At 41.1% G+C, this 22,752-nt stretch overlaps 1 protein-coding gene across 2 annotated transcripts in view; it reads left to right on the top strand.

Annotated features, from left to right (window-relative positions):
• Positions 1–17,315: 17,315 nt before the first annotated feature.
• The window catches only part of BLVRA (biliverdin reductase A), a 45,963-nt gene continuing 40,526 nt past the window's right edge, over positions 17,316–22,752 (top strand). Inside the window, exon 1 of one of the 2 annotated variants that reach the window (XM_006049316.3) lies at positions 17,316–17,444. Coding sequence is in view for 1 of the 2 variants with exons in the window: in XM_006049315.4 (XP_006049377.1) it covers positions 21,536–21,586 (51 nt within the window). In the remaining variant the exon portion in view is untranslated. Of the gene's footprint in view, positions 17,445–21,475; positions 21,587–22,752 lie in introns of those variants that run through there. The other variant, XM_006049315.4, reaches the window with a different exon arrangement.

Genomic DNA, 22,752 nt, shown 5'->3' with positions numbered 1-22,752 from the left:
ATTTGAATTAAAAATACTGCTATAAGTGCAGGGTTTATTCATTTTCCTTTTCCTAAATAAATGCATATTTCCTAACCCTGACCACTAAAAAGGCCTAGAGATAATGACACTCCACTAGCAATGAACCCCTCCAGTGCTTATACTGTGGTTGCATAATATTATTCCTTCTTAAAAGAAACCAGACATTTGGAAGAAACACCTGACACCAGATATGGGACAGAAAGTATGAAAAATGTACTTGGGTTGTTTCATGAAGTATGAAAGCTGGGGCACTATCAAAAACTACTGGAGCCATGCTAGAACTTGAGCTCTTAACCAGAAATGTGTTCCCTTTGACCAACATCACCTCATTCCTCAACTCCAGCCCCTGGCGACCACCATTCTACTCTGTTTCTATGAGTTCAGCTTTTTTTAGATTCCATAAGGTGAGACTATGCAGTATTTGTCTTTCTGTGACTGACTTGTTTCACTTATCATGATGCCTTTAAGATCTGTCTATTTAGTTGCAAATGGCAAGATACACTTTTATTTTATGACTGAACAAATTGTATATATATAATAACTGTGTCCGTGTTTTTTCTTTATTCTTTTATCCATCAATGGACACTTAGACTGTTTCCATGTCTTGGCTACAGTGAATTATATGAGAGGCCTATGTTTAATTTTTTGAGAAACTTCCATACTATTTTCCATAATACCACACCAATTTACGTTTCCATCAACAATTCACAACGGTTCTCTTTTCTCCACATCGTCACCAACACTGGTTATCTCTCTTTTTTTTTTTTTTTTTATTTTACTTTTGTTTTGACTGCACTGGCTGTTCGTTGCTGTACAGTCTTTGTCTAGTTGCGGCGAGCAGGGGCTACTTCGCTGTAGCACCGGCTTCTCTTTGCGGTGGCTTCTCTTGCTGCGGAGAACAGATTCAAGGCGCGCCAGGCTTCAGTAGCTGCGGCTTGCGGGCTCTAGAGCGTGGATTCAGTAGTTGTGGCACATGGGCCCAGTTTCTCTGCTGCTGCTGCTGCTGCTGCTAAGTCACTTCAGTCGTGTCCGACTCTGTGCGACCCCATAAATGGCAGCCCACCAGGCTCCGCCGTCCCTGGGATTCTCCAGGCAAGAACACTGGAGTGGGTTGCCATTTCCTTCTCCAGTGCATGAAAGTGAAAAGTGAAAGTGAAGTCGCTCAGTCATGTCCGAATCTTCGCAACCCCATGGACTGCAGCCTACCAGGCTCCTCCACCGATGGGATTTTCCAGGCAAGAGTACTCTGAGGCATGTGAAATCTTCTCAGACCCGTGAACCCGTGTCCCCTGCATTAACAGGAGGATTCTTATCCACTGAACCACCAGGGAAGCCCATTTGTTATCTCTTTTCAATAACAGCAATTTAGCAGGAGTGACTGATATCTCACTGTGGTTTCGATTTCCATTTCCTAATGATTAGTGACCCTGAGTACCTTTTCATGTACTTTCTGGCCATTTCTGTGTCTTCTCCAGAAACATGTCTATTCAAGTCCTTTGCCCATTTTTGGATTGGATTATCATTATTTTTTTGCTTTTGCATTGTATAGTTTCTTATATATTTTGGATATTAACTTCTTATCAGATATACTGTTTTTAAATATTTTCTCTCATTCTGAAGTTGCCTTTTCATTTGTCGATTGTTTTTTTGTTTTTGTTTTTGTTTTTGCTGTGCAAGTGGTACTTAAGAAAACAAATTCACTGATCCCTTTAGTGGCTGTTAGGGCACCAATATAGTATTCAGAAAATAGATTAGTAACAAATAAGCATTCACCGGCATTTTCTCAACATATATTTCAGTTGAAGAAAGGAAATTCTTCTGAATAGAGAATTCCAACTAATGAACACAAGGAGAATGACAGGTTTATAAAATCACCTGGAGCAAGATAAGCAGTTGGACATAGAGGGTCAGAGCTCAAGAGAGCAATGATCCCTGGAGGTACACCCTTGGAAGTCATTAGGATATGATGTATGACAAAACCCTTGGGAATCTGTGGGACTCCAGGAAAAGACTGGAAGAGAACCAAGAGTGTAATTACCTGTATGAAGGAATGGGTGGAAGAATCCTCTGGAGGAAGGATAACTAGTGAGAATAACTGAGTTGAATTAGTCAGGGATGTATGAAGAGAAACACACAAGAACAAACTAGCGATACAAAAGTCAAGTGGGAAGGGAAAACCCTTTCCCTTTAAGGAAATGATCTGGAAATTTTATGAGTCACCTATTCCCAACTGAAACTTAATCTCATGACTACATCTGGGCTGCCAAGAAGACTAGATAACATGGTCTGTTCTGGGCAGAGTGTGCCCAGCTAAAATTTGGGGCACCAAAAGCAGGAGAATGGATATTGAGATTGATGAGTAGTTTGTACCCCAGTATTCAATTTAGAGCCAGTTATGATTACGGAGCAGACATCTACTCCAAACAATTAAAAAAACAGTGGTAGAGAAGTCCAGGTTCCCAATGCAAGTGATAGGAGGTAGATGCATTTCTCAGTGTGGCTCAAATCAAAATCTGAGTTTGGAAAGACAGAGTAAAAGAAGTGAACAAAGTCATGAAACTCGTGAAGAATTTAATACTTTACTTCCTCCTGATATCCGAGAATTGAAGAGCAACCTTGAAACTTAAAGGTCGGAATTAGAGTAGTGGGTGAGGGTGAAGGGTGAGGCAGTTGGAAGAACAGCACCAGAGGAGATTTGCCACAATCTGGTCTGGCAGATTGGGGGTACACCGTCAAGGATTTGAAAGCAGAGGGAAGATCTGGGCATCTCCTGTAATTAGGCATCTCCTGAAGTCAGCACCCTCGCTAGACCCAAAGCGGGAGTAGAAGTTAGGGGCTGGAGGTGTGAGACAAAACAGAGATAGCTAATGCTGGTTTGTCTAAGAGGCATCATCTCAAAGCTAGTGTATGAACATTTAGTGTTTCTACCTGCCCCAAACTCATCCTCCATGCTTTTGATACTGTTCCTGTTTTTTGAGAGAGCCCCCTGCCCCTACTCAAACCACATTCTTTGTGTGGAACATAGGACCTCAATCCTCCCAAATTGAATCACTGCTTTCCTCTAGGATAGTGACTGATACAGAGATAGGTGTGGCATCTTCTCCAAACCAAGGACTTGATGAGGCTCTGAAAGTAAAGCAGGGACTCTCTGCCACAATCTTGAACTTGGGAGGATATGGAAAAAAATGCCTTCTGTGGCCCTTAAGGAGATCTTGTCTAACAACTGAGCCAACAAGGAGTAGTTGACTGATGTAGACAGAGAAACCAGGTTCTGGAATGTTACTCATAGAATTGAGTCCAGCTGTGCCTGGAGCCAATGCTACCCTCAGAATTTTGTTACTGTCACAAGCCAATACATGCTCTTTTTGTTTAAGCCATGTTTAAGTTTTCTCCCACTTTCAACACAAGCACATCTAATACTGCCAGACAATTTAAATACATTATTTCATGTAATTTCACAATGTGGTTTGCAGGTATTACTATTCCCATTTTATACAAGTGAGGTGACTAAAGCTTAGAAAAATTTGGAAACTTGCACAAGATGCATAGTTCATTCAACCAAGTTTCAAACTCATATCTAGTTTCAAATTTTCTGTAACAATACAGTAGAGTCCCTCTTACTCATGTGATCAGCACATTAATGATCAGTTAACCAAAAGAGTAAAGGCAGAGAATTAGCTTTAAGCAACATGCACATACTCAGTGACCAATTTCTGGAAGATTTCAGAGATCTTGCTTTAGTTTAGTTATGACTTTCTAGTGTTAAATCACCTTTACATTCTTGATCTTATTTCACTATATTTAGTCACTGCATAATTCTGTTTGCTGGTATTTTAGCTGGATTTCTGCATCTATTTTTAAGAAATGGGCTTACAATTTTTCTTTCTCATATTTGTATGGTTTTCATATCAAGATTTGGAGAAGGAAATGGCAACCCACTCCAGTATTCTTGCCTGGAGAATCCTGTGGACGGAGGAGCCTGATGGGCTGCTGCCTATGGGGTTGCGCAGAGTCGGACACGACTGAATCGACTTAGCATGCATAGCATGCACTTATCTCATATATTTTAAGACACATAAGTGTATATTTGTTTGCCAATATTTTCTTTAGGTTCAAGACATTTGTTTGAGTGTATGGCTGATGACTAGAGTTTTGTAACATCTTTCTTACATGAATCACACCAGGCATTGTGAAAAATTTGCTTTTAGCAATTTGAGTGCAGGACCCTACTTTTTTTCCTTCCAATAGACTACAATTGCTTGCCTACGTGTAATTCAACAGCAGGTTTTTCAAAGACTCACTCCTATCATGTCTTTCAAAGCATTCAACTTAAATCTTAGCTATAACAGGTCCTTTTTAAAAAATTTTTTTTAATTTTTTATTTTCTATCATGTGTGCATGCATGCATGTTCAGTCATGTCCAACTCTTGGTGACTCCACAGACTGTAGCCTGCCAGGCTCCCCTTTCCATGTGATTTCCCAAGCAAGAATACTGGAGTGGGTTGCCATTTCCTTCTCCAATTTTCTATTGGCGTATAGCAAATTAACTATATTATGATAATTTCAGGTGAACAGTGAAGAGATTCAGCCATGCATATATACATGTATCCATTCTCTCCCAAACTCCCCTCCCATCCAGGCTGCCATGTAACAATGAGCAGAGCCCCATATGCTATACACTAAGTCCTCGTTGGTTATCCATTTTAAGTATAGCAGTGTGTATGTGTCCATCCCAAACTCCCTTACTCTCCCTTCCCCCATCCTTCACCCTGGCAACCATAAGTTAATTCTCTAAGTCTTGAGTCCCTTTTAACAGCTCATTTTTGCATTAATTCTTTGGTTGACATATTTACTTAAATTATAATGACTAATATAACTGGCGTTGGCATATACACACTGTGGTAGCTTTGTGTTGGAGAAGGCAATGGCACCCCACTCCAATACTCTTGCCTGGAAAATCCCATGGACGGAGGAGCCTGGTGCGCTGTAGTCCATGGGGTCACTAAGAGTTGGACACGACTGAGTGACTTCACTTTCACTTTTCACTTTCAGGCATTGGAGAAGGAAATGGCAACCCACTCCAGTGTTTTTGCCTGGAGAATCCCAGGGACGGGGGACCCTGGTGGGCTGCTGTCTATGGGGTCGCACAGAGTTGGACACGACTGAAGCGACTTAGCAGCAGCAGCAGCAGCTTTGTGTGGCTGCCGTAACTATCACAAACTGAGTGGTTGAGAACCACACAGATTTGTTGTCTCACAGATGTGCAAGCTAGAGTCTGAAATCAAGGTATCAGCAGGCCCATGTTTCCTATGAAACTTGAAGAGGAAATATTGTTCCTTGCCTATCTCTACTTTCAAATAATTGGCTGGAAATCTTTGGTGTTCTTGACTTGTAGACCTAGTACTCCAGTTCTCTGTCTTTACATGGCCATCTTCTTTCTGTGTATGTCTGTCCAAATTTCCCCCTTTCATAAGAACATCAATGATATCTACTTAGAGTCTACTCTGAGGACTCTGATGTCGAGAATCCATCTCCAAATAAGGTCACATCCTGAGGTACTAAGAGTTAGGACGTCAGCAGGTCGTTTTGAGGGGACACAATTCAACCCTCAACAGTCCACCCGCTACACTGATGCTTGGTAAATTTACTGTTCGGCTGGTGGGAACAAAAGTGGGTGTGCCATACCACAGCTGCGAGTGTTTAGCATTGGTAAGTACATTTTGCAGGGAGAAAAGAAAATGTGGGTCGGTAAAAGGAGTCAATAAAGAAATTCCAGTGTAGGTTATGGCGGAAGATGCAGGGGATGGAGAGGTAAATTGATCGGGTGGAAGTTGACCCATTTTTTCTGTGTAGGCCACTTTAGCCACTGCTTTCTTTTACAAACTGGAGGTAGGTTTTCCTAAGCGGTATCTCCTGGGAAGGGAGGAGTCCCTCCAGATCTTAAAGTTGATGCAGATGGACATGAGGATTTTTTCTGATACAATAGAAAATATAGTAATCCCTTCAAAAATTTAGAATATATAGACATATTTATACATATTCAAAATTTACATTCAAAATTCTAGAATATGTAGATATATTTCTGGTGTTCTGAAACTTCCCCTGCCTGTGTATAAATAAGGTCACATTTGCATTTACTCTCCATTTTTTTCTAGTTGACCATTCCTGTCTACACATGCAAGATCCTGTGCAGTGCCCCCGTCTTCAGGTGGTATCTCAGAGGATTTCATAAAGAAGCCAAGGCATGCGGGATACTGCACTCTCCTGTTTCTGCCTGAGATTCTTCTAAAACTACAATGTCCTCCAAGTAATGCCATCTAGGACTGTTTCTTTAACGTGTTTTCCCAGTACCTTATACCAGTGCTCATACAGCATGTGCTCAATAAATAATTACAGAATGATGAACCCCTCTATGCCCTTAAGTGGCAGAGACAGTAAGAGCCTCCAGACATTCCCTTTAGTACCCCATACTTTCTAGCCAGTTATAGAGTTAGATGGAGCCATAAGACTAATTCTAACCAAGGAGCAATACAAAGCCTTAAAATTGCACTCAGACGGCTTGGGGCAAGGGAATTGGAGCTTGATTCTGCATTTCTGCTAAGAGACCATAAGTAGAAATCAGAATCTCTTGGGTCTTAAGATCAAATAGGGCTTGATATTTGGATGGAGCAAAACACAGGGAGAAAAATACCTCTCACTTGCAGACTTTCTGCAATAAAGTCAAATGAATTTATAAGCAACTCGCTGATTCTGTGAGGGAGATCCTGAAATGGTTCTGACTGGCAAGGAATAATAAATGGAACCTAGGTGAACAGTTCCTATTATAAGATTTTGAGATAAACATACATGTGTGCATGCTACGTTGCTTCAGTCGTGTCTGACTCTGTGCGACCCTATGGACTGAAGCCCACCAGGCTCCTCCATCCATGGAATTCTCCAGGCAAGAACCAGGGGAACTTCCTGGATCAAGGATCAAACCTGTATCTCTTATATAAGTCTCCTGCATTGCAGACGGGTTCTTTACCACTAGTGCCACCTGGGAAGCCCTGAGAAATACATATATGATCTTAATTTTGGACTGGGATTTTTACAAACTCTTTGGAGGTGACTGTCACCAAGGACCTCTCTCCAGCAATTCTCCTGCCCTAAGATGTACTGTTGAAACCTCACTCCTCCTCAGATGGTACTTGAAACCAGCCAAACCTCAGGCTGGGATTTGAACCCACAGGATGGGACTCAGACACAGCTGCACTGCAGATTGGGACTTAAATCCACAATCCCTGACTCAGAAGGGGACTTGAACGCACTCTTTTAATTAAAACTGCTCACCTGGTGTCAGGACTTACTGATAGTCAGGTCCTTTGGTCTCGAACCTGAGACCAAAAAGAATTCACTGTGGGGCTAAGTGACAGGAAAGAGTGAGCTTATTAGCATAGGATGTTTGTAAGACATACAATAAGCAGGCAAGGGAGCGCAGCCCTGAGAACAACTAGGGCTGTGTTTTTATAACCAAGGAAAAAGTGGGGAGGAGAGAAAACCACCTTCTTTTTCATTCCTGGGTAGATGTCAAGGCTTACATGATTAGTTCCTCCTTTAATCCTATATGGTCTAAACAGAACTGTCATGGCACTATTTAAATCATGTATTTATTAGCAGAAGAGTGGTAACATATATTAAAATGCGGTAATTCATCTCAGGTTTTGGTGTAATGCCCCTTTTGCTTAGTTTCTTTCCCCTTTCACCTACATTCTTGGCTTGGCTATATATAGGAATGCAGTTTTTCTCAGGGCCCATTATCTTAGAGACCTCACAAGGTCAAATGCAGGTATTGTATCCATTTTTCTGTGGTAGTGACCTAAGTTAAGTCTGTTTAGTTTCAAAATGTTCTGATTGTTGCTTAGCTTCCAGGCATTTTCTGGTTGGTGTCTAGCTGATGGTATTCTCCTGAAGTCTCTGTCTTCCCCTGGTGGCATAGGATCCTTCTTCAGAGGATCCCTCTGCCTCTCTAGGCGGCTTTATTGGACTGGACCCAAAAGGACCGTCTCTTCTGCATGGCTTACACCTGACCATGGGAAGCACGAATGCATCCTATAAATGGACCCTCTATGCACGCTGACCAGTGCCAGCCAAGCAGCACACTGCGGGCTCTGCTTCCCCAGCCGGCTGCAGCGTGTCTTTCCCAGCTGAGAGTAGATGACAGTCCAGAGGGTTCTTCAAGTATACTTATCAAGGTCTCCAAGTGGTCTTCTGGAAGCCTGGAGGAATGATGCTGGCTGCAGTTTTCCTCAAATGGGGAGAAGGGGAATTCACAGCACAGCAAGAACTGATCAGAGATTTCATTACCAAATCATCCCTCCCCTTTGATTCCTTCTTATCTCCTTGGAGATCTGGTCCTAGAATTTCACATCTAGTGTATCTTGATTTCTTAATCAAAATCTATACAAAATCTGTCACTCGTAGGGGGAGGGGGGAATAGCAAACAGACTATCAGAGAAGTGGAGGTGGAGCCCTAACACAGCCCCTTGTTTAATGCCGTCTGAATGGGGGCTTCCTGCTACTTGTGGCCCGAGGCAGCCTGTTACTGTTCCCCACCTCCAACCTCCACAAACGCCTTCAGGTTGGAGAAGGTGACTTTTTATAATGGGAAGTTCTCATAAAAGTAGAAAATGAACATAAAATCAAACTACACAAGGATTAAGATAAACAACACATTCATGACACATTACTACAAGAAAGGGCTTTGGCAGTATCAACTACAATTGGCACTTGCCTCGGGCACTTGCCATCCACCTCTACCAGGATTAAATCATGTGCTGCTGCAGCTGCTAACCTCCAACACTCCCTGAACGAGTCCAGAATGGAGAGCAGAAACGAAGCACTCTGTGTTCTGGGAAAACTGGCAGGGCAGGTCCTCAAATAGATATTCGTGGGAGCTGATTTTATGAGCCCAATTCTTATATCTCCTCATATCTAGAAAAGCACTAAAATCCTTCATGTGTAACAATTGTTTCTTGTGACTAGAAGTTTCCCAAGATCAGCAGAAATTTTCTACAAAAAAATATGTGCTTGATTGCAAGTGTACTCCCCCTTTACCAAAATCACATATACACTGTCCTCCCTGCCCTCTACCTCTTTGGAGCAGTTTCTCAGAGCTATCTGAGGTGCTGTCTCCCAGGCCCCAGTCCTCATACTGCCTCAAATAAAATTTGACTTGCAACTCGCACATTTTGCGGTTTTTTAGTCAGTAGCAGCCTCATCCTTACACCCTACACTTGAGGACACGTGTGGCCCCTTTCACAGACTTGCCCAAAGTTTCTCTGGGTGAGCTAGTCTGACTCAGCGAGTGACAATCTTGTGGCTTTTGCCTAGCCAGCATCTCTTCTCCTGATGGCAGAACACAGCATTTCCTTATGGGGAACCACCACTTCTCCATGCAGTTTATTTAAAATTATCTCACATTCAGACCCCAGAGTTTTGGCTTATGATCTAGGCCTTGCCTGTGAAACTACAGCACCCTTCTCATGGCAGTTAACGTTTTTGTTTTTTTTTTCAAGAAAGGGCATATCATGGCTCAAGTAGCAAGAGTAGGAGTAGATGAATGGAAGAGACAGATAATAAACAATAAGCAGAATAAATAAATAAATAATCGAGTATATTAGAAGATGATAAATGTTATGAGAAGAAATAAGCAAATTAAGGAATTAGGAGCAGGGAGATGATAATTTTGAGTAAGGTGGTAGGGATAGTTCTCACTGAGATAGAATTTAAGCAAAGATCAGGAAATGGGAATTAGTCATGCATTCCAGAGCAGGACAACCCAATGTAAAGGCCCTATGGCAGAAGCCTGCCTGCCTTTTCAAGGAATGGCAAGAAGGCCAGAGTAACTGAATTAGCCAAAGAGGGTTGTATTTTTTTGAGATCACTGAAGCACTAGGAAAGGATCCTCTAGGGCCTTGAGGGGTTTGGCTTTTACTCTGAATTAAATGGGAAACCACTGGAAGGTTTGGGAAGAGGAGGTACGTAATCTTTTATTTTTTTCAAGGTCACTCTGGCTACTGTGTGAGGATAAACTGCAGGAAAGCCAGGAAGAAGACCTCAGTGACTCAGGTCAGAGATGAACGAGATATGGTAAGAAGTAGTCAGACTGTATATGCTAGGAGGGTCCACCCAACAATTTCCTGGCCCACAGATGTGGGATGTGAGAGAAAGATAAGTCAAAGTTAACATTAAGTTTTTGGCCTGAACAGCTGGAAAGATGGAGTTGGTAAAGTATGGGAAGAGGGAATTTGTGAGGAAAAATCAGGGGCACAGATCTGTGCATGTTAAGATGGAAATGTATTTCAGACATCCAAGGAGAAATATTAAGTGGACTGTGAAAGAGAAGAGTATGGCGCTTAGGAGACAGGGGAATTTAAATGCAAGATAAAGACTTGTTTTCTCTCTTCTCACTTGGTTAAGCAGGTTTGTCAGGTCAAAGGATAAAGTGTGGGTGGGTTTGATCTCTGGGTCAGAAAGATTCCCTGGAGGAGGGCATGACAACCCACTCCAGTATTCTTGCCTCGATAATCCCATGGACAGAGAAGCCTGGCGGGCTACGGGCCATAGGGTTGCAAAGAGTCAGACACAACACAGGGTAAAGTGTGAAAACTGTTTGTCGAGGGAAATGCCAGTCAACCTACACGTCGCAGTCCTGATTATGGAAAGAATAGGACACATCAAGAATCTGTCTGCCTATCCAGACAACAACTGCACTGTCAGAATCTGTCCGAGGTAATTATTTTGGAACTCCGGAGTCTGCTGAAGGCTTTCAACTTCCAGGAGAAGATTTGGACAGCAAATTGTGGTTAATTTCAGCCAATTTCAACTGTTAGCACAGAAGCAGCTCCCCATCCTCCATCCCCAGCTGCATGGCAGACAGCTGTGCACATGCTCCTGGAATGGCTTATATAGAGCTTGCAGGAGGCAGGAGCCTGTCCTCTGAATATCTGCCTCTGAGCACAGATTACTACTCATGATCACAGAGGTGCAATCAAAGAGGGGGGCAGCCACAGTTGCACCTCCCTTCGTTGGTGCAAATCCTTCCTCCCCAACTGAAGTGACCTACAGAGGATTAAAAGGGCCCTTCCCCCACCACCTCCCCTTCCTCATTTGCTTTTTCCCCCTTTGGGAGCCAGACATTAAAGACTAGGACATAAAAAACAACTGTATGTAAGTGGTGAATTGGAAAGTGACCACACATACCCAGGAAAAGTCTCACAAAAGACCAGAGAAAACCTCAAATGTACATATTAGGCTGATCCTCATCACACAAGTAACCTACAACAATCAATAAAAACAAAAACAACAGAAATCAGTAGACCCTGGGGAAAGGGAAGATTTGATTTCCAGCATTACCACATTATTAGATTCAAATGATCAGCGTTACACACACACACACACACACACACAAAATCACAAAGCATACAGAGAAAGTATAGCCCATTCAAAGAAAAGAAATGAACAGAAACTGTCCCTGAAAAAGATCTAATGGCAGATATACTAGACAAATCTTTAAAACAACTGTCTGACAGATGCTCAAAGAACTAGAGAGATATGTGGGAAATGTCAAGAAAACAATGTGTGAGCAAAATGGAAATACATAGAAAGCCTAAGATGAAGTAGAAAAGAAATTCTGGAATTGAAAAGTACAGTAACTGAAATGAAAAATCAACAAGAAGGATTCAAAGGCAGATTTGAGCAGACTGAAGAAACAATCAGTAACTTAATAGGACAATTAAAGTTATCAGCTATGAGGAACAGAACGAAAATAAATGAAAAATGAACATAGCCTAAGGGACCTACAGGACATCAAGCAGAACAATATGCGCCTGTGAGAGACCAAAAAGAACAGAAGGGGGCAAAGAGAATATTTGCAGAAACAGTGACCGAAACATGCCCAAACGTGGTCAAATACATGAACATAAACATCCAGTAAATTTGACCAACTCCAAATAAGATGAACTCACATATCCATACCAAGATACATATAGTCAAACTTACAAAAGCCAAAGAAATGATCTTAAAAGAAGCAGAGAGAGGAGAAAATCATCACATACAAGTATACTCAAAAAGATTATCAGCAAATTTCTCTTCCGAAAACTTGGAGGCCAGAAGTGGGCTGATATATCCAAAGTGCTAAAAGGAAAGCATATCAATAAGAATCCTAAATGTGGCAAAACTATCCTTCAAAGTTGAGGGGAAAATTAAGATAATCCCAGATAAACAAAAATTGAGGGAGTTTGTAACCATTAGATCTGCCCTGCAAGAAATGCTCAAGGGACTCCTGCAAGGTGAAATGAGAACACTCAATAGTAACTCGAAACTGTATGGAGAAATCATGGTTTCAGTAAAGGTACATGAGCAATTATAAAAGCTATATCATTGCAACAATGGTTTGTAACTGCACTTTTTGTTTTCTACATGATTTAAAATAATTATTCGTTTATGTTTTGGGGCACACAATGTGTAAGATGTAAATGTGCAACATCAACAGCCAAAGGAGGCGGGGAAAGAACTATAAAGGAACAGAGTTTTTGCATGTTATTGAAGTGAAGCTAGAGTAAATTAAAATTATAATGCTATAACTTTAGGATGTTAAATATAATCTTCTTTGGTGGCCACAAAGAAAATAGCTATAGAATATACACAAAAGGAAATGAGATAGAAATGTAATCATTTTACTATCAACTAAACACATAAGAAGATATTAATGCAGGAAATGAGAGACAAAAAAGGTATATAGAAAACAACTAGCATGTGACAGAAGAGCTTTGCTGTCAGTAATTACTTTAAATGTAAATAGATCAAATTCTCCAGTCAAAAGACTCATACTGGCAGAATAAATAAAACACATGATGCAACTCTATGCTGTCTGTAAGAGATGCACTTGAGATCCAAAGACACAAACATGGAGAAAGAGAAAGGATGGGAAAAGATAATCCATGAAAACAGTAACCCAAAGAGAGCAGATATGGCTATAATAATACCAGACAAAATCGACTTTAAATCCAAAAAGATGTGACAAGCACATTATATATTCATAAAAGATTCACTCAAGAAAGAAGATTTAACAAGTATAGACATATACACACTTTAATATAGAATATCAAAATATATGAAGCAAAAATTGACAAAATTGAAAGAAGAAATAGTTCTACAATAGTAGTTGAAGACTTCAATGCCCCACTCATAATAATGGCTAAAAAAAAAAAAAAAGACAGAATATAAGAAAGGAAATAGAGGACTTAATACAGTAAACCAACTGATCTAACAGACATACACACAGCGCTCTACAACGGACTACACCTTCTTCTCAAATGCACCTTGGACATTTTTCAGGATAGATCACATGTTAGGCTGCAAATTAAGTCTCAATAGGTTTGAAAACATAGATATCATACAAAGTACCTTCTCTGACCACAACGGATGGAATTAGAAATCAATAACAAGAAGAAACCTGGAAAATTCACAAAGTTGTAGAAATTAAACAATATACATACAAACACCCAATGGATCAAAGAAGAAAATATAAGAGAAATTAGCAAATACTCAGAGATAAATAAAAATGAAGACATGGCATACCGTAACTTATGGGACTTATCAAAAGCAGTGCTAAGGGGAAAATTTATAGCTATAAATGCTTACGTTAAAAAATAAGAAAGATTTCAAATCAACAACCTAAGGAACTTGAAAAAGAAGAACAAACTCAAAGCTAGAAGAGAGGAGACAATAAAGATTAGATCACAGATAAATGAAAAGAATATAAATGAAAAGAATATAAAAACAATAGAGAAAATCAATGACACCAAAAGTTGGTTCTTTGACAAGATCAGCAAAATTGGCAAACCTTTAGTTACATGGACTAAGAAAACAAAGAAGACTCAAACTATGAAAATCAGATAAGAAAGTAGTGCCAACACTACTGATGCTACAGAAATAAAAAGGATTGTAAGAGAATAGTATAAACAACTGTACAACAAATTGGAGAACCTACATGAAATGACAAATTCTAGAAACACAGAACCTATCAAGACTAACTCATGAAGAAACAGAAAATTTGAAATGTAGCTACAACTGGTAAGGAGATTGAATCTGTAATAAATACTTTCCACAAATAAAAGTCCTGGACCTGATGGCTTCACAGTGAAGCTATCATTTAAAGAATACTAATACTTCTCTAATTTTCCAGAAAAAAAATAATAAATGAAGAGAAGGAAATACTCCCTACCTCATTCTATGAGGCTACCATTACCCTGACACCAAAGACAGATAAAGACATCCTAAAAAAGGAAAACTACAGATCAATATCCCTTATAAACATTGATGAGAAATGCTCACCAAAATACTAGGAAATATAATTCAGCAGCATATTAGAAGGATTATTCACAATAACTAAGGACCGTTCAACATATGAAAATCAATCAATATAATGAGTCATACCAATAGAATGAAGCGGAAAAAGCACATGATCGCTCCAATTGATGTAGAAAAAGCATTTGACAAAATTCAACACCTTTTCATGATAAAAAACACTCAATACACTAGAGTAAAATGAAACTACCTCACCATAGTAAAAGTCATTTATGACAAACTGTCAGTGAACATCACAGTCAATGGTGAAAGACTCAAAGCTTTTCCTATAAGACAAGGAACAAGGCAAGAATAGCCACTTTTGCCACTTCTATTTGATACAATACTGAAATTCTAGCCAGTGCAATTAAGTAAGAAAAAAAAAAAAAAGGTCATCCAAATTGGAAAAAAAAGAAGTAAAAGTGCATCTGTTCATGGATGATATGATCTAATATATAGAAAGGCCCAATCCATCATGGAAAAAAAACAAAACTACTAGAACTAATAAATTTTCATCAAAGTAACAAGTCATAAAGCCAACACACAAAAATTAGTTGCATTTTTGTACACTGACAATGAACTATCTGAAAAGAAATTACAAAAACAATTCTATATATAACAGCATCAAACAGAATAAAATACCTAGGCATTAAGTAAGGAGGTGAAAGGCTCATACAATGAAAAATACAAAACAATGCTGAAAGAAATTAAAGAAGACATAAATAAATGGATGTACATTCCATGTCCATGAAGTAAAAGACAATATTGTCAAAATGTCAATAAAATTCAACTAATCTATAGATTCAAAGCAATCCATATGAAAATTTCAACAATTTTTTTTGCAGAAATAGAAAAAACCACCCTAAAATTCATGTGGAATTTCAAAGGACCCCAAATTGCCAAAACAATCTTGAAAAAGAGCTAAAGTGGAGGACTTCACCCCTGATTTCCTGATTTTAAAACTTATCATAAAGCTACACTAATCAAAAAAGTGTGGTATTAGCATAAACACAGAGACATTGACCAATGGAATAGAATAGGGCATCCAAAAATAAACCCCAAATGTAGTCAAATTATTTTTGCAAGGGAGCCAACACCATTCAATGGGGGAAAGTACAATCTGTTCAGTAAATGTTGCTAGAAAAACTGGATATCCACATTGAAAAAAAATAAAGTTGGACCCCTACCTGACATAGACAAAATTAACTCAAAAACAGATAAAGGACCTAAATGTAAGACATAAACTTCTACATGGATTTAGCAATGATTTCTTGGATATGACACCAAAGGCACAGGTAACAAAAGGAAAAATAGGCAAATTGGACTTCATGAAATTAAGACAAATTGTGCATCAAAAGTAAAAAGAGTAAAAAGGCAACCCATAGAATGGGAGAAAACATTTGCAAATCATATATCTGATAAAACATTAATACCCAGAATATATAGAGAACTCCTAAAACTCAACAACAAAAACCAAACAACCTGATTCAAAATGAACAAAACAGATTTTTCTCCAAAGAAGAGATCCAAATCATTAGGGAAATGCAAATCAAAACTGAATTGAGATACCACCTCACATCCATTAGGCTAGCTACTGCTGAAACGAACAAACAGAATATGAGTGTTTGCGACGACATGGAGAAATTAGGACTTTGTGCATTATTGGTGAAAATGTAAAATGGTATAGTCACTATGGAAAACTGGTGTTTCCTCAAGTAATTAAAGATAAAATTACTATAAAGTTATGAAGTGAAGTCGCTCAGTCGTGTCCGACTCTTTGCGACCCCATGGACTATAGCTTACCAGGCTTCTCAGACTATGGGATTTTCCAGGCAAGAGTACCGAAGTGGGTTGCCATTTCCTTCTCCAGGGGATCTTCCCGACCCAGGGATCAAACCCGGGTCTCCCGCATTGTAGGCAGAAGCTTTATCCTCTGAGCCACCTATGATCCAGCAATTCCATTTGTGGGCATATACCCCAAAGAATTGAAAGCAGGGTCTCAAAGAGATATTTGTATACCCATGTTCATAGCAGCATTATTTGTAATAACTAACCCAACAAAGCAAGTCGTGTGCATCAGTGGATAAACAGATAAGCAAAATGTAAATATACATTCAATGGAATATTGTTCAGTCTTAAAAAGGAAGGACATTGTGTGATATGTTACAACATGGATGACTCTTGGGGTCATTATGCTAAATGAAATAAGCCAGTCAGAAAAAGATACATAATGTATGATTCCACATATACGAGATACACCAGTCAAAATCATAAACACAGAAAGTAGAATGGTGCTTACCAGGACTTGGGGGCAAGAAATAACCAAGGAGTCATTGTTTTATGGGTATAGAGCTTCAGTTTCACAAGATGAAAGCAGTTATGGATAGTGGTGTTTTTGCACAACTAAGTAAATGTATTTGATACCACTGAACTGTATACACTTTAAAAATCGTTAAGATCGAAATGTTATGTTACAGGTATTTCAACATACACACGGAGGAGAAAAAAATGCCTCCCTGGTTATTCCACCAGGGCCGGAGCTACTAACCCAAAAAAGATCCAGCGGGTTCCCGTGGCGGGAGTGGGGCAGAGGAGGGGGCTCCGATGCCCCCAACTAGAGATGGGGCACACGGTGCACAGCCCCAGACACTCTGCGGGCCCGGAGCACGAGCTTAGGGCTCCCCGCTCCCCTGCGGATGCGCGCCCTCAGCCCACTGGCGCCGCCAAGCAAGGCGCAAGGGACAGGGCAGGAGCTGGGCCGAAGACTGCCGCCTGGACAAGTTCACAGCCAGTTCTGCGGCTCGGGTAACCTAGCAGAGTGCTGGGGCTGCGCCCTCGGGGGAGGAGGCGTAGGCGGGATCCCTTCCCCACACACTCCCCACCCCGCCCGGTTTCTCCTCCTTCCTCCGCTCGCCTCTCCCCGTCCCTCCGACTCGGCAGCCAATCCCAGCGCGCTCCTGCAGTGTTCGTAGGGCGGGTGGTGGCGCGGAGCCCGGAGGTGGCTCAGAGAGCTTCAGCTTTGTGCCCAGCGGCAGGTAAGGCGTGCGGGGGGATTGGGGTCAGGCTTTTCTGAAACCCTCCAGAAGGAGCTTAAAAACCAAGGCGCGCGGGAGACCCAGCTCCTGACCAGCCACCGGCCCAGAACTCTCGGCGCCGCCCGCCTCGCCCGGACCGGCAGGGAGCGGGGGCAAGCGAGACTCGGTTGGCCGGCGATCGCTACGGGCTCCTTGGGGAGGGCCTGAGTCAAATAAACAAAGGCCGAGTATTAAGAACATTTCATCCCTATTTCATTTATAAAATGGTGATGGTTTCGGGTTTTATGTAGAGGTATTCAGCTAGTGTTTCGGGCGATGCGGCGTAGTGGGGCGGCAGGGTGAGCGAACGGCTGTGCTCGGCATCTCCAGCGGGGGTGAGAACTCGGCCGGCTGGGACTCCAGGGTCCCGCCGGCCTGGGGTTCTGCTCCTTGGTATGAATCCTCCTCAGGTCACTTAACCTCTCCTGACTTAGCTTTCCTCTTTGGAAACTGGAAACTCTTAGCATTTCAGACGTTGTTCTGCGGGTTATATGATTTAAGTGCACTCTAGAAAAACTAAGGCTGAGCTCCCAGCAACACAAGGTTATCTCGACACAAATGTTTAGAAGTACTGATACCCTGAATTGTCCTACAAAGGAACTAGGGTGGTTTGCAACAAAATCATGTAGAGGCGTAGCAAGTCAGCAGAAAATAAATGTAACCAGATATGGGGAGCAAAGATAATGTAAGAGAGAAAGTAAGTCCAGGGGAAAAAATAAAGTGTGAACTTGCTGTGAAAATGGAAATGTTCTATATTTAATTAATTTACATTTAAATAGTGTATGTCTGTTTGTTAAACAGTATGGAGGTTCCTCAGAAAACTAAAAATAGAATTACCATAGGATCCAGCCATCCCACTCCTGGACCTGAGAAAACTATAATTCTAAAAGAAACACACACCCCAATGTTCATAACAGCACTATTCACAACAGCCAAACATGGAAACAAGATAAATGTCCAGTGACAGATGAATGGCTAAATAAGATGAGATACATATAAACAGTGGAGTATTAACTCAGCCACAAAAACGGAAACACGCATGCAACTAGAGATTATCATACTAAGTGAAGTAAGTCAGAATGAGAAATACCATATGATATGACTAATATGTGGAATCTAAAATGTAGCACAAATGAACCTCTCTACAAAACAGAAATAGACTCACAGACATAGAGTACAGACTTATGGTTGCCAAGGGGGAGAGGGGGAAGGGATAGGGATGGACTGGGAGTTTGGGGTTGGTAGATGCAAAATATTACATTTAGAATGGGTAAACAACAAGGTCCTAATGTATAGCACAGGGAACTATATCCAATCTCCTGGATAAGCTATAATGGAAAAGAATATTTTTAAAAGAATATTTAATATGTGTATAACTGAGTCACTTTGCTGTACAGCAGAGATTGGCACATTGTAAATCTGCTATACTTCAATTTAAAAAAATAGTGTGTGTCTAATGGCTACCTTGGGGCTTCCCTGATGGCTCAAGCGGTAAAGAATCTGCCTGCAATGCAGGAGCCACAGGAGATGCAGGTTTGATCCCTGGGTCAGGAAGATTCCCTGGAGAAGGAAATGGCAACCCACTCCAGTGTGCTTGCCTGGAGAATCTCATGGACAGAGGAGCTTGGCGGTCTATAGTCCATGGGGTTGTGGAGAGACATGACTGAAACAAATTAGCCTACAGTGGCTACCATATAGGACAGCACAGATCTATATTGCTTTTGTGCTGAGTCTCAAATTTGCCTCTAGGAAAGTAAACTTGGTCAGTTGCATAAGTACATGTCATTTGAAAGTAAAGAATACTTCATTCATTCCTCAAATATGAATGACCTTGAAGGAAGTAGAGTCATTCCTTATAATTGGTTGTAAAGACAATTTTCTGGTTTTCATTATTAAAGCACCCTGATATATTGCCATGTGAAATTCTATGCACTCAAGGAACTGGGGTTGGGAGGGATGGAATCAGTGAATATGGCATAATAGCTTCTGTTTAGAGTTTTAAATAATTATATAAATGTTAACTAACCTTTATTGCAAAATTTATTTTTATTTATTTATTTATTTTTTTTTTTTTAGCAAAATTTATTTTATTAACTTTTTTGGACTGCGCTGGGTCTTCGTTGCTTAGTTGCAACGTGGCATGTGGAATCTTGGTTCCCTGACCAGGGATCAAACCTACATCCCATGCATTGAAAGGTGGATTCTTAACCACTGGACCACCAGGGAAGTCCCGCAAAATTTAAAATATATAGATAACCATAAAGAAATCACTAAAAATTCTACCACTCAGAGACATCTTTACAATTAATATTTTGATGTGTGTTTTTCCAGACTTTTGCCCCATGTAGTCATTTTATTTTCCTTGTTAGGCCCCAAAGTATCAGCTCCCTTCAAGAAAGGAAAATTCAGCCTAGGGGGTAAAGGTCATTTTTACCTTAACTCTTGGACCTCTCAGGCCAGCACCTGGCCCTGTCTGAGAAGGTCACCATCTCCCCAATCCTTCCCCCATTCTTTGTTGAGTCAGTGTGAGCACAGGTTGGAAAAGAATTTCCAGACATAGAGCATTTCAGAAGGGAATGAGTTTATTAAGAGCAAAGAGCAGAGATAATGTGAGCACAGTGGGCTGACCTCCTGACAGACCAGGGAAAGCCAACAATTTTCATGAGTTAATAGCCAATTTTTATAGCCTCAAGATGAAAAAAATTCCTGCTGAAAGGTTGGTGTTGATTGATTGGGACGCTATAGTGTGTTTACAGGAGTGGGCATCTTTGCCTAATTGGGAGTCAGGAAGCTTGTCAGTGATATCAGGGGCTTTGGGCAACAGTTACAAAGGGGCTCAATCAGCTTTGGAGGTGACTTGGGTTCTGGGCTCCACTTCTGAGGCCTTGGTGCAAGGCACCTGGGACCTGGGGCAGGACTCAACATACTTCTGCCAGTGGCCTGGCTTGAGAGCAGTGGTTATAGGCATCTGAGAGCATTTTAGAGAGGAGGAAAGTCGCAGCTGTGGGTCGTTCTGCAGGAGGAGTAATCAACCTCGGAACTGTTGATATTTGGGCCTGGATAACTCCTTGTTGTGGGAGGCTGTCCCATGCATTAGAAGATGGTTAGCAGCATGCTGGCTCACTTCCCACTTCTCGTTCTAACAATCAGAAATGTTGATTGAGACCATTGGGTTAACGGAAATTGCCATATTATTCATGGTATGCTCTAGAGAGGTTCATATTCCAGTCTGTGCTTAGAAGAAAGACTAAGATGGAAAGAGAGGCATAGTTTAAGCCAAGGAAGCTGTTTAGTCCTAGCTGTACCATTCATTTACGGTGAGATTTTGGTGGGCAAGTATATTGGTTAGAATGGAAACAGGAAAAAAAAAACACAAAAATGCAAGACATTTTTGAAGGGACTCTATAGAAGAGGGGGTAGGTTTCGCGGAACCAACAAATGACAGTGAGGCACCCAGGTAAGAGGGTTGGTGGGGTGCCATCCCCACCCCGGTCTGAAGGGGCAGGGAAGGGACTGTGGCTCCAGAGCTTGGAGGTGAGTGTGGGGGTGGAGCTCCCAAGGAGGGCTCGCCCTCCAGGGCTGCAGGGGGACCTTGGCAGAAGTCAGCCACTGCTGGACCACCAACTTGGTGGGACAGGACAAGTCGGGGATAAGTTCACCAGCCTCTCCTTTTGTCCAAACCCCGTACTGCTCAGCCACATGACTGGCTACTCAATCAAGAGACGAGGTGTTGGGGCAAAGTATAGTGACTTTTTGGAAACCCAGCAGACAGAGAAGATGGTAACCTAGTGTCCCAAGGAACCGTCTTACCCCTGAGTTAGAATTCAGGCTTCAAAGGGGGCAGGGGTGTAGCTAGTTGTTGCAGAAGTCTTGGTGCGGACCAGACCAGGAAGGGAATGTGATAATCCTTTGCTCTTGCAGCTGTCCCTGTAGGTCTGCTGTCAACCTCCAACAGGACCAGTGTGATCCTCTGTTGTGCAACTTTTTTATCTTTATATAAATGAAAACTATTAGGCCTTGAAAGATCAAGCCTGGGAGGCAAAGCCTTGAGAATGTGCTGCCTTGCATATTTCAGGCCAGAGGCAACATTGTTTTGCAAAGAGGTAAGATCCAGAGTGACCAAGCAGGGAGTCAGGTTTGTTCTGTGTTACACCTTTCCCCTCCTCTGATCTCCCTCTCTGGCCAGTGCCAAGTGGAAGCTGGAGGGTGAAGCAGGCAGGAGACGCAGTATAGGGAGATCAGCCAGTTCCTGAGGTGGGAGGAGGAGGGCAGATGGAGAACCACCAGCAGCAAGTGATTTAAAGTCTTCCTGTCTCTGCAGATGAAAGTTGGAGGGCTCTAACTTCTTAAGGGTTGCTGTGGGAATAAAAGGCGATAGGCAAAAATGTTTTTGAAAAAGAAAACACAATCACATGTAGCCTCTGCTGCTTTTGATCTCTGGCTGTTTTAAGTGGTAATGTCAAGTCATGTTGTTTTAGCTAAGGCAGGATTTTTTTCTTTCCAGTTTTATTGAGGTATAATTGACAAAAACATTCTAAGATACTTAAAGTGTATATAGTGTGATGATTTGATATACAGATAACATTATGAAAGTATTCTCTCCATGGAGTGAACTAATACACATTTACTGGTTTTGGTGAGAACATTTAGGTTCTGCTCTTAGCAAATTTCAATCATACATGACTGTTATCAACTGTAGTTACCATGTTTTACATTAGATCCTCAGACCTTATTCATGTTGTAGCTAAAAATTTTGTACCTTTTTACCTATCTCTCCCTATTTCCCCTACACTGGGTACCAGTTTTCTAATAGATTCCATTCATTAAGTGATGGAATCACTTATAAGTGATACCATGCATTAGTTGTCTTTCTCTGCCTGGCTTATTTCACTTAGCATGGTGCTGTCTGAATTCACCTATATTGTCACAAATAACAATATTTTCTTCCCTTTTTAAGGCTGAATAATATTCCATATAGAGTTATCCCTCACTCTCTGTGGGGCATTGGTTCCAGGAGCCCCTGTGGATACCAAAATTTTTGGGTCCTCAAGTCCCTTGTATAAAATGGTGCAATATAATGAATATAGTCAGTTTCCTTATCTGTGCATTACACATCCTTAGGTATGCAGGGCTGACTCTATATGAATCACAGTTTTATCCTTTCATTGTCTGCACTTAGGTCTTGGCTATTGTAAATAATGCTGCAGTGAACATGGGAGTACATATATATCTCTTTGAGATAATAATTTTGTTTCCTTTGGATGTATAC

The sequence above is a fragment of the Bubalus bubalis genome, chromosome 8, assembly GCF_019923935.1.
Source record: "Bubalus bubalis isolate 160015118507 breed Murrah chromosome 8, NDDB_SH_1, whole genome shotgun sequence".
Classification (NCBI taxonomy): Eukaryota; Metazoa; Chordata; class Mammalia; order Artiodactyla; family Bovidae; genus Bubalus; species Bubalus bubalis.
This window is presented reverse-complemented; position numbering and strand designations above follow the sequence as displayed.